At 36.1% G+C, this 13109-nt stretch overlaps 1 protein-coding gene across 1 annotated transcript; it reads left to right on the forward strand.

Moving 5' to 3' along the window:
- The first annotated feature begins 417 nt into the window (after positions 1–417).
- LOC140183015 (uncharacterized) lies at positions 418–1278 on the forward strand. The gene is made up of 2 exons (XM_072231010.1): positions 418–958; positions 1076–1278. Exons 1-2 carry the CDS (start codon positions 418–420, stop codon positions 1276–1278), a joined length of 744 nt encoding a protein of 247 aa, XP_072087111.1.
- Positions 1279–13109: the final 11831 nt, after the last annotated feature.

Below are 13109 nucleotides of genomic sequence, written 5' to 3' on the forward strand. Positions count from 1 at the left end.
GTTTACATAATTTATTCTTGAGCAAAGTATGGACTATTATATATTGCTGGAAAGTCCTGGATGTCTACTTTCCAACGCAATTGGAAGCGCGTCAATCGGACTCCTGTAGCTCCAGAAATTCCATTCCGAGTGCAGAGAGGTCAGGATCCAATAGCATCAGCAGTCCTTTTTCAGCCTGAATAAGATTTTTGCTCAGCTCCCTCAATTTCAGCCAGAAAATACCTGAAATTACAGAAAAATACACAAACTCATAGTAAAGTCCAGAAATATGAATTTTGCCTAGAAACTAATGAAAATAAACTAAAAACTAACTAAAACATACTAAAAACTATATGAAATTAATCCCAAAAAGCGTATAAAATATCCACTCATCAGTGATGTATGGTGAAAGAGTTGAAGAAAAAATATAGATTGAATATGCTAGGCTTGATTGAAATCAAGAAGGAGGCTATGTCTAGGTTTGATGTAGCACGTTTGTGGGGTTGTGATATAGTGGATTGGGAGTTTGTAGAGTCTGTTGGTGCATCGGGTAGTTTGTTGTTAATGTGGGATAATTTTTTATTTACAAGATTGAATTGCTTTAAAGGGGATGGCTGGCTGTGCGTTGAGGGTTTTCTGACAAAAAATAATTTCAAGTGTGCTTTCTACTTGGTATATGGTGCACATGTTCGGAGTGAGAAACTGATAATGTGGGAGGAGTTAAGCTACTTGGTGGGTCTATGTCAGGTTCCGTTTTGCTTCATGGGAGACTTCAATGAGATACTACATTTGGAAGAAAGGAAAGGTGCTACTAGTATACCAGCATCTGCGGAGGATTTTAAGGAATGGGTACAAGATTTGCAGTTAGTCGATTTACCATTAACTGACCGGAAGTTCACATGGTTTCGAGGTCAATCTTGTAGCCGCATTGATAGGATTCTGGTCAGTTTGGAGTGGCTTGAGGAGTTCACAGACACTCGTTTGAAAGGAGGACCGCGAGGCCTATCAGATCATTATCCATTGATTCTAAAAGACTCTAGAATTTGTGTGAGCCCAAGACCTTTTTGCAGCTTGGATTCCTAGTTTACACATGAAGGATTTCTGAAGTTGGTAAAGGATGAGTGGAGGAAACTGGGAGACGACATGTTTACAAACAAGCTGAAGGCGTTGACAGTACCACTCAGGAGATGGCATATGGATAATTTTGGGGATATGGATAACAGGATAAAGAAGTTTGAGGAGGAGATCAAGAAGATCGATGATAAGGTCAGTGCTGGTAGTTATGATGGAACAATGTAGGCTAGATGTAAGGCTCTGGTGACTTGCTGTGCGAAGTGGTATGTCAGAAAAGAGGTGCATTGGAAGCAGATGTCCAGATCCAAGCATGCTAGAGATATGGACAGGAACACTAGATACTTCCATAACTTAGCATCGGTAAGAAGGAGGAACAACATAATCGATTCTTTACTGATTAATGGAAGGTTGGTTCGGAATCAGGCCAAAATAAAGACTGAGATTGTGGGTTTTTATAAAGAACTGTATAGGCAGGAGCATGCCCCTTTGATTGGGATCCGTGATGGGCTGGTTGAGCAGATTACTGACGAAGAGGCAGCAATGTTAGAGGAAATGCCATCGACGGAGGAAGTACGAGAGGCAGTTTGGGATTGTGAGTCCAGTAAAGCTCCAGGTAGTGATGGCTACAATATGAACTTCATAAAGAAATGCTGGGATGAGCTTGGTCAGGAGTTTACTGCAGCCGTGTTGAACTTTTTTCAGAATGCAAAGCTACCAGCAGATGCTAATGTTACTTGGGTGGCGCTAGCTCCAAAATTTGTGGGGGCCAAGGAAATCAAAGACTTAAGACCGATTAGTATGGTTGGTTGTGTCTATAAGGTGATATCAAAAGTGCTGGTAAGAAGAATGCGATCAGTGATGCCGCATCTAGTGGGGGAGACTCAGTCTGCATTTGTAAAGGGTCGCAAAATACATGATGGTGCCCTCATTGCTTGTGAGACAGTTCACTGGCTTATGCTGCGAAAGAAGCAAGCGGCAATTGTTAAATTGGATTTTCAGAAAGCCTATGACAGAGTGAGATGGAGCTTTGTGGATATAGTGCTACAGAAGATGGGTTTTGGTAGTAGATGGAGGACCTGGGTGAAGGAATGTGTGACTACAGCTTCTATGTCAGTATTGATCAATGGGTCTCCAACCAAGCCGTTCAAGATGGAGAGGGGCCTCAGACAAGGCGATCCTCTCTCTCCCTTCCTGTTTGTTCTCGTTGTTGATGTTCTGCACAGGATGGTGGGGGAGGCGGTTAGAAATAGCAGAATATCTCCACTGCTGGTGGGAAGGGACAATATAGAATTATCGCACCTCCAATTTATGGACGACACCATCTTATTTTGTCCACAGGAAACAGAGACGCTAGTGAATTACCAGAGGCTCCTGCGTTGTTTTGAGTTAATGTTTGGCCTGAGTATCAACTTTGAAAAATCAAGCCTAATTTCAGTTAACTGTGAGAAGGACTGGGTGACGAATATGTGTGGTCTGTTGGGTTGTGGCAAAGCGGTATTACCTGTCAGGTACTTAGGAATTCCTCTTGGTGCTAATCCTCGATTGGTGAAGATCTGGAAACCAATCATTGACAAGGTTGAAGACAAGCTGAGCTTATGGAAAGCTAGGTCTCTCAACAAAGCGGGTAAGTTGGTCCTTATAAAATCTGTTCTCAATAGCCTGCCGGTTTACTACTTAAGCTTGTATAAGATGCCAAAGGGGGTTGCAGAAAGGATCATTGGGCTTCAAAGAAGATTTTTGTGGAGTAAAGAAGATGGGAATAATGGGATACCACTGGTGAAATGGGAGGTGGTTCAGGCTCCGAAAAAGCTAAGTGGTTTGGGGGTGGGGGATGCACTAATTATGAATGTGGCGCTACTGTTCAAGTGGTGGTGGCGCTTTTCAAAGGAGGACTGCCCGCTTTGGAAGAAGATTGTTTGCTCTTGTAATCAGTTGGACCCATCTGTAATGGTATCAAACCAACCTTTGCCATCAAGAGGGGGCCGTGGAAAGATATTTGCCAGCTTAATATTAAGGAGCAACAGGCAAGAGATATGATGATCAGGGGTCTGTCGATGGAGGTGGGAAATGGCAGAAACATTCGTTTTTGGGAGGATGAGTGGTTACAAGATGGATCTTTGAAAGAATGTTTTCCAAGACTCTTTTCTGTTTCAAATCAACAAGGATCCGTAATAGGGGACTGTGGGTTTTGGGATGGGTTAGAGTGGGTATGAGACTTCCAATGGAGGAGGAAACTCTTCCAATGGGAGCTAGAGTTGCTCAATCAATTACATGACCGGTTGAGGGTTGTGAGGTTATCAGTTGATAGAGAGGATTCAGTGGTATGGAAATTTGATAAAAATAGAGTTTTTTCTACTAACTCTTTTGTGCAGGTGCTACAAAATGAGACTCTCCCAGCCGACATCACGAGTTACAACTTCACAAGCTCCATTTGGAGAGGCTTGGTTCCTCCAAGAGTTGAACTCTTTGCTTGGTTTGTGCTAGTTGGCAGGGTAAATATGAAGGAGAGGTTGAGTAGACTTGGCATTATTAATCATCAGGACAATAATTGTGTATTGTGTAAAAAGGACATAGAATTTGTACATCATCTATTTTTTGCCTGTGAGTTCACGTGGCAGGTGTGGTGTGCATGGCTGACGTTTTCTGATAGAGCTTGGGCCATCCCAGGAACCACTAAAGAGTTCTTTGAGAGCTGGATCGAAGCAACAGGTGAGAAGTCTGAGCAAAGGAAATGGCTTATAGGATTCTGTGCGGTTATTTGGAACATCTGGTTGGAGCGGAATAGCAGAGTTTTTCAGCGGGTAGAGACAAGTGTTGAAGGAGTAAAGATCATGTCTTTCTTGAGTTACAAGGAATGGTGTGGAGTTGATCCGTTTGGTTGTTGATGGCAATGTCAGAGATGACAACGGATACTAACTTTTCAGTTATGTTTGTGTTTATTTTTGTTTGTCCTAATTCCTTCTGCTCCACTTTATTGTGTTGAGCTACTTTTGTTCAAAAAAAAAAAAAAATTTAAAATCAATCCAATTCAATAATCCATTGTTTATCACAATTTGTTTATCGATCTGCATAGTGTAGTGATAACCAAGTTGCAAGTTCACGTGTTTGGATAAGGCGCTTCATATGATGATTATGATATACTACTTGGTACTACTTTCATTCAATTAATGTCTACTCTGATCTCATCCGCTTTTAATTCCGATGCTGCCATTGAATTCCTGCTATTTGAAACGAGGCACCATGTGTTTCAATTAGCCGTTTTGAATTCTTTGTAGTATCAACTTTTAACATTGTTCTTCTTAGATTTGTGTGGATGTGCATTTATTAGCGGTTTTGAATTCTTTGTAGTCGTCACAACAATTAGAATTTCTTGTTATAAAATTATTTATTTTAAAAATTTAAATTAGTGAATATAGAAGTACATGTATAATTATATATCTAATAAATACAATAAAATTTAGATATATTTGATAATACTCAAAGAAAGACATATGTTGTTAGAATTGAAATATATTGCATCAATATTTATTTTCAAAAAAAAAATATTAGTATCATTTCCGTATTTTAAAGTCATATCATTTATGTGTTTTTTTTATTGGTTTAATTTTTTTAAAAAAATAATTTTATAACGTGATATCAGAACTTATACATGATCAAAGTCTAAAACTCAATCCTTATTATCTCAAAAAAAAAAATATATATATATATATATATATAAAAGATAAATATAAAAAAAATTATGTAAAACATTTATGTAAATCCAAAAAAAAAAATTTTAATAAAAAAACGTGTTAAAAATATAATTATTCATATATTTTAGAGGAGTAGTTTCATGATGTTAGACAAAAAATAATTCTTTGTTTTTTTTTTATAATTCTTTAATTTATGTCAATACTACAACTAAAACATTGAGACACTCATAAAAAAAAAAGTATTTTTGGAATTAAGTTTGTAAAATAAAATTTAAAAATTGTTAATTTATTTATTATTTATAATAGAACAAAAAATCGAGTAAAACACATAATTATATCTTAGTATCTTAATGTACCCTTCGATACAAATACAGTCTTAGTGATTAATTACCAATTAACAACCTAAACCCCGAAACAGATAAGTGTTCTTATAAATTTGAGTTGTCTTGGATGAAATTTCAAGAATAATATTACCATGGGAAGAATTTAAAGAAAGGGATTTAAATAACTGTCTCTTATGAGCGTGGAAATCCATGCATGATGGAGGGGAAATGGCATTAACAGGTTGCTATGAAGCTTCTGGTAATATTTTCCGGCACCAAAATTGTACTTATGTACGTATTAATTAAGGTCAAGAAAAGGATAATAGAAAAAAGAAAAAAAAAAGTTAAAACAAATTTGGAATTTTCCTCTAGATAGCCATGCACGCATAAAATGTAGTGTATGCATATTATTCTAATAAGAATAATAATTATTTTCATATGGATTAGGACGTCATTTTAAAAATGATTTCCTAGGGTGAAAGAATCAACCTTTGAAGTGCAAGTTGCATAAGGCAAACTCAACTTGATGTAAAAAAATGTCAAGTTGTTATTGTTTGCCCCGTCTTTGATATTCTCTTTCTATTTATATAATATATGTTAATTTTATTAGTAATTATTATTATAATATAATGTCTCATTATACAAATGCAAGTTAGGTTGGAAGTATGGGTGGAATAGCAAGTTGCCATGCAAGTGGACAACAAGGCCTTCATTAAATGTTTTAATTTGTTTAAACTTAATTACCTTATTTTGTTACACTGTATTAGCTAGAAAGAATATTAAGGCCTCCTTTGTGAAATTATTTATTTATTTATTTAATTTTAAAAGTTTTTAAAATGAATAAATTAAGCAGACTAATTAACAGTATACTGTGTCGCATGATGACTCATTTCCTGCTGCTCATTATGAGAGAGTTGGTGAAACAAACCAACACTTCCTTCCGCAAAACTTTCATTAGAGAATCTTTTATGTAAATTAAGATAAGAAATTCTAATTTATTCATGAATTGTGCAAGGCGGCTTGAAAGATTTCGGTATGAAAATTTAGGAACGCACTAAACCAATCACAGGTTAGTATAAGAACATCAATTATCTCACATAACATGAAAAATTGATACAGAACATCAATTATACTATATAAACATAAAATAACAGTACTAGTCAATCCTTGTATAAAGTTATATATTAAGTGTTTATGAAAAGTTTTAATTATGTTAGAGTAAAATAATTTAATTATTCTATCATGACAAATTTAATTGTTTAATTAGTTGTAAAATATTTAATTATTTTAATAATTTTTTTAAAAAAATATGTAAATTAATATATGTATAAATATACACATATTTATAATAACTAATTTAATAATTAATTTTTTATATTAATAAATTGGATCAACAAAAAAAAATCTTAATGATAGAAATTCTTCGTAAAAAATTTGGGACCCATGCACATCTTTTAAGTGTTTCACATCAGTTGGAGATATATGATTTTTGTAATTTTTTAATCGAAGATAATTAATGATCGATCATTCTTAAATTAATTTTTAGAGAAGAGTTAATATCTATTCAAATTTTATAGTACTTTTAGGTCTGATTGATTTTCGTTTCATGTTTTCATCTTTAATGTTCTTATTTTTAAAATTTTGTGAAAAAAAATAAAATAAAATAAAATATTATGAGGTCATCAGAATTTATTATTTTTAATTATTATTTAATTATTAATTTAATTTATTTAATATAATTTTTTTAATTTAATAATCTAATAACATACTTTATTCTATATTTTTAAATATTAATAATTAAGTAACGATAAAGAGTAATAAATTTTGATGGTCCTTTAATATTTTTCTAAAATAAATTTTATTTTCATTATTACTCTTTTTAATTTTTATATTACAAAATCTTAAATATAAAAATATAGAAAATAAAAACAAAAACCAATCAGATTTATATTTCTCTTTATTCATTATATGTGCTTAACGAAAAATAAAATAAAATAAAAACATTCACATGAATTTAAGTTGTCAAATAATAAACAAAACTTGTATATGAAGAGAAATTTCTCAGAAGAAGCATGTAAAAGTTTTCTATTTGAATTTAGTGGTAGGCTGGTAGCAAAGATTCCTGGTCCCCTTTAGCTTCGACCCATGACCCATGCATCTTCCTTCTTCACTCTCTTTCTGACCACAATAACATTTCTTTAGAATTTTATCTTTGTTTAAGTATCCGGCCTATTTAAATATCAAAAAGTAAATATTTACATTCTAAAGATTAAAAAGGATCAAAATTTAAATATTAAAGTCAATTTACTTCTTTTTAATTATTATATTGAGAGAGGATAAATATCTAACACTCCATCTTCCATCAAATAATAAAAAAAAGTTTGCTATGTATGAAGGTAGATGTACATATGTATAATAAAAATATAACATTAGATGCATAAGAAAAATTTTAGGTATACCGAAAATACTGATGTTCTAGTTATTTTAACCGTTGATCTAAATTATAAAAATATATATAATATATATTAATTAAAATCAACGGTTAAAACAACTAGAACATTGGTATTTTCGAGTATACTTGATAACTTTCCTATATTGTATATATATAATTTGCTAGCTATTATATAAGCCAGCAAAAATTTAAGGTTGGATAAACAGCATGCATGGGGCCATGAGGATATATGATGTGCATGCATTTGGTTGAGATATAAATCTTAACCCCACTCCCAAACAATGGGGCCAAAAGCAAAACGAGAATTCCTCTGGCATAAAGCACATTAAGACGGAGCTATATACGTATGGGATCTTCAATAATTAATTAATTAATTAATTAATTAATTAATAATTTTCGCCCTTTTAAGGATAAGATCGAGATCATCCTGCACATGCTTAATTATTCAAGTTTATGTGCCATTGCTAGAGTACAGTAGTTGAGACACACTCATGACATATCCTTAGAACAGTATGGTATACTTGAGTTCATTAATATTTAACTTGCTTCTATCTTTAAATTTCGCATCCAACTTAATTTAATCTTTTGAATTTCAGTTGATTTAAAATGGTTTTCTAAATTTAATTTTATAAGTCAATTTAGTTTTTCAATCTCTTATATTCGATGCATAATAACTCTAACTTCCTCTTAGATATTACCGCTTTTGGGTCATAAATCAAAGATGTTTTAAATTTGATATCTTCACGTAATAATTGATATGAAATTATTTTATCTTTATGAATTAGAATCAGATTTGATTAGACATTGTAAAATATATGTCTGATACTTATAAGGCTAGATCTCAAATAAGGGATTTTTTTTAAATAGAGTAAAGTATTGTTTTTGTCCCCAACGTTTAGGATAAATCCTAAAATTGTCCCTAACGTTTCATTCGTTCTATTTTTGTCCCTAACGTTCCAAAATTGATTCAATGTTACCCCACTGTTAATTCCACTTACGGAACAGTAACGGAGATGCCTACGTAAACGCGAGACGTTAGTAACCCCAAACGTGTGTATTGATTGGGGGTTCACTTCGCACGTAATGTTTTCTTTTACCATACGAAACGCTTGCAGTTTAAGAGAAACGAAACACTTCACATTCTACCCACACCTCCTGAACCCTATCGATTATTGCTCCTCTGTTCTTCGCGCTTGAGTTCAAAGGAAGAAGACGGAGTGAAGCGAGTTGGTGGTTGGGTGCTCCCTACACACGAGAGCTTTGCCCCGTCTTGGTGGTTGTGAAAACTTTGAAACGGCACAGAGCGAAAAGGTATGTGCAATGTATGTTTGATTTTCGTTTGGTTGGAATAGTTCATGCAAGTAAAGATGTTAATGCATAAGGTTTCTGAGATTGCAATGTTATTGCTCTTAAGGTTTGGGGTTGTTGATGTAAGTAGAATCTTTTGAACCTGTGTTTCTGCACATTGATTACCGTTGTTTTATGGTTTGTGTAATAGGAACAGTAGCGAAAGAAATGAGTCATTTTAGTGTTAAAATTTATCACCAGGGGATGTTTCGGCTTGAAGGAGATACTGTTAGGTATTTGGGTGGGGAGACGTCCATTGTAGACTACTGTGATGAGGATGAATGGAGTTTGATTGAGGTGTATGAAATAGTGGGTAGACAGGGGTATTTGAAGAAGGATATTGTTGCGATGTGGTATAAAGCTGTGAATGCTGGGTTAGAGGACGGATTGACCATGCTTAAAACCGATAAAGATGCAATAGATATGGCAAGAATTGGGATAAAGGATGACATGGTTGAGGTTTATGTTGTGCACAAGACAAGTGAGGTGGGAGAAGTTGTGCAACCTGGGCAACTTACTGCTCCTGCTGAAGAAGGTGATCAAGTTGGGCCTGGCCCAATTGTTGTGTATGATGGCCCTGGTGTTGGGTCAAAAGCAGTTACTGATGGGCCAACTGATGGGCCTACTGGTGGGCCTACTAAAGTGGAAGAGGTTGGGTCTATGAGTGAGGGATCATGTGAGGTTGTTAAGAGTGATGATGCTGTTGAAGAAGAGGAGGAGGGGAGTGAGACATCTGAAGATGATGACTATGAACCCAGGAGGAGTGAAAGCTCATGGACTTCTGATTCTATTGCTGGGAATGCATCAACTCACAGTCTTGGTAGTCTTGATTTTGGTGACAGTGATGATGAGAGGGAGGGAGCTGAAGGCTTAGTTGATGTGAACATCACAGAAGAGGGAAAAAAGAGTCTACACCCAATCAGTCTCATGGTCAATCATCACAACCAGCTGCACAAAATCTTAGTAAGAAAAAAGTTGTAGGGAATTTTGGTGATGAGGATACAGGTTATAACAGTGAGGAGTTCCTGGATACTCCATTTAGTGATGATGAGGATGACACGGGAAAGAGGTATCCCATACACAGGCCGTTGAAGAACATGAGTGAATACACTTGGGAGGTGGAAACTTTGTATGTGTCAAGGGAGGAGTTCAAAGACTGTGCCACTGCATATGCTGTCAGTAGTGACAGGGGTTTAAGATTCACAAAGGTTGATCTGAAGAGGGTTAAAGTGGAATGTGTGGAGGGATGTGAGTGGTACGCATATTGTGAAAAGATGAAGCATGAGCAAAGTTGGCAGTTGAAGAGTTGCAACAACAAGCACAATTGCTCATGGACATGGTTTCTCTAGCATCTGTGTGATGACCTGGGAGTTGACAAAATCAGGACCTGCACCTTCATGTCTGACCAACAGAAGGTACATGTATTTTATTCTGTTTGATACTTAATTACAAGTGTTCTAGTTAGCATGTAACAATCTATGCTCATCCTTTTTTTATATTCAAAACAGGGATTGGTACCAACTTTTGAGGAGCTTCTGCCTGGAGTTGACCACAGATTTTGTGTCAGACATCTGTATGCAAATTTCAAGAAGAGATATCCAGGAATCTATTTGAAGCTAATGATGTGGAATGCTGCCAAGGCAACTTATCTTCAAGAATGGGAAAGGAGGATGAGTGAGATACAGAAGGTGGATCAGGGAGCATACAACTATCTTATGGAGATTCCAACAAAGTACTGGTGTCGTCACAGGTTTGAGTGTAGACCTAGGTGTGACACTTTAGTTAACAATATGTGTGAAGTTTTTAATTCTGTTTTGGTTGAAGCTAGGGAGAAGCTAATAATAACTATGCTAGAGGATATCCGAGTTTACATCATGAAACGTGCTGACAACAGGGACAGAATAGTGCCTTACAATAGAGATGTGTTACCCAGAATTAGGATTAAGGTAGAAAAACAGGCCAAACTAAGTGGTAATTGGGTGAGTGTGTATGCTGGACGTGATAGATATAAGGTGGTTAGCATCCAAGGGGTAAGGAAAAATTTGTGGTTGATCTTAGGCATCATGAATGCTCATGTAGGAAGTTTCAACTGTCCGGAATTCCTTGTGCACATGCCATGACATGCATAAGAAAAATGTGTTTCAATGTGAATTCATATGTTGCTGACTACTACAAAAAGACTGCATACATCTCTTGCTACCAGCAGGTTGTCTACCTAGTTAATGGATGATGAGCGGATAATTTATACACTTTTTGGCATTGTTTTTAGTATATTTTTAGTAGGATCTAGTTACTTTTAGGGATGTTTTTATTAGTTTTTATGTTAAATTCACATTTTTGGACTTTACTATGAGTTTGTGTGTTTTTCTGTGATTTCAGGTATTTTCTGGCTGAAATTGAGGGACTTGAGCAAAAATCAAATTCAGAGGTTGAAGAAGGACTGCTGATGTTGTTGGATTCTGACCTCCCTGCACTCAAAGTAAATTTTCTAGAGCTACAGAACTCAAAATGGTGCGCTTCTAATTGCGTTGGAAAGTAGACATCCAGGGCTTTCCAGCAATATATAATAGTCCATACTTTGGCCGAGTTTAAACGACGCAAAAGGGCGTTGAACGCCAGTTTTACGCTGCAGTCTGGAGTTAAACGCCAGAAACACGTCACGAACCAGAGTTGAACGCCAGAAACACGTTAAAAACTGGCGTTCAACTCCAAGAATGACCTCTCCACGTGTAAAATTCAAGCTCAGCCCAAGCACACACTAAGTGGGCCCCAGAAGTGGATTTCTACATCATTTACTTACTTCTGTAAACCCTAGTAACTAGTTTAGTATAAATAGGACTTTTTACTATTGTATTAGGGATCTTTGATCAGTTTTATGCTATCTTAGACTTTCATGGGGGCTGGCCATTCGGCCATGCCTGGACCATTATCACTTATGTATTTTCAAACGGTAGAGTTTCTGCACTCCAGAGATTAAGGTGTGGAGCTCTGCTGTTCCTTATGATTTAATGCAAAGTACTACTGTTTTTCTATTCAATTCAACTTATTCCGCTTCTAAGATATCCATTCGTTCCCAAGAACATGATGAATGTGATGATTATGTGACGCTCATCATCATTCTCACTCATGAACGCGTGCCTGACAAACACTTCCGTTCTACATGCAAACAAGCTAGAATGAATATCTCTTAGATATCTAATACAGGGGACCGAGTCCGAGTTATTAGTATCTTCGTGGTATAAGTTAGAACCCATGGATGGCCATTCCTGAGATCCGAAAAGTCTAAACCTTGTCTGTGGTATTCCGAGTAGGATCTGGGAAGGAATGGCTGTGACGAACTTCAAACTCGCGAGTGCTGGGCGTAGTGACAGACGCAAAAGGAGGGTGAATCCTATTCCAGTATGATCGAGAACCTCCAGATGATTAGCCATGCCGTGACAGAGCATTTGGACTTTTTTCACAGAGAGGATGGGATGTAGCCATTGACAACGGTGATGCTCTTACAGAAAGCTTGCCATGGAAAAGAGTAGGATTGATTGGATGAAGATAGCAGGAAAGTAGAGGTTCAGAGGAACGAAAGCATCTCTATATGCTTATCTGAAATTCTCACCAATGATATACATAAGTATTTCTATCTTTATTTTCTGTTTATTTATTATTATTATTCGAAAAATCCATAACCATTTGATATCCGCCTGACTGAGATTTACAAGGTGACCATAGCTTGCTTCAGGCCGACAATCTCCGTGGGATCGACCCTTACTCACGTAAGGTTTATTACTTGGACGACCCAGTGCACTTGCTGGTTAGTTGTGCGAAGTTGTGAAGTTATGTTTGGACCATGGTACTGTGCACCAGTTTGTTGGCGCCATTTCCAGGGAGAGAACGAACAACACATTTTACAACCTCTGAGTAACAATTTCGCATACCAATGGGCCAAACCTTTGGGACAAAACTCAGTTCAAGGATGTGTTGCCTCCAACTTATAAAAAATCCATTGGGAGGCCAAAGAAGAAGAGGGCACGAGGTGCTGATGAGCAGGCTACTAGGACTGGACTATCTCGTGAAGGGCAACAGCAAAAGTGCTCTTACTGTTTCTGCTCTGGCCATAACAAAAGGAGTTGTCCAAAGAAGCGCAAAGTCACTCCAAACCCAACTGTAAAAATATGTCATTATGTGTTTATTCTGTTTCTTACTTGTGCCTTTGGTTGTTTTGGTCATTGAATTATCTCCCTATCTATT

This window comes from Arachis hypogaea, chromosome 20 (assembly GCF_003086295.3).
Source record: "Arachis hypogaea cultivar Tifrunner chromosome 20, arahy.Tifrunner.gnm2.J5K5, whole genome shotgun sequence".
In the NCBI taxonomy this organism is placed as follows: Eukaryota; Viridiplantae; Streptophyta; class Magnoliopsida; order Fabales; family Fabaceae; genus Arachis; species Arachis hypogaea.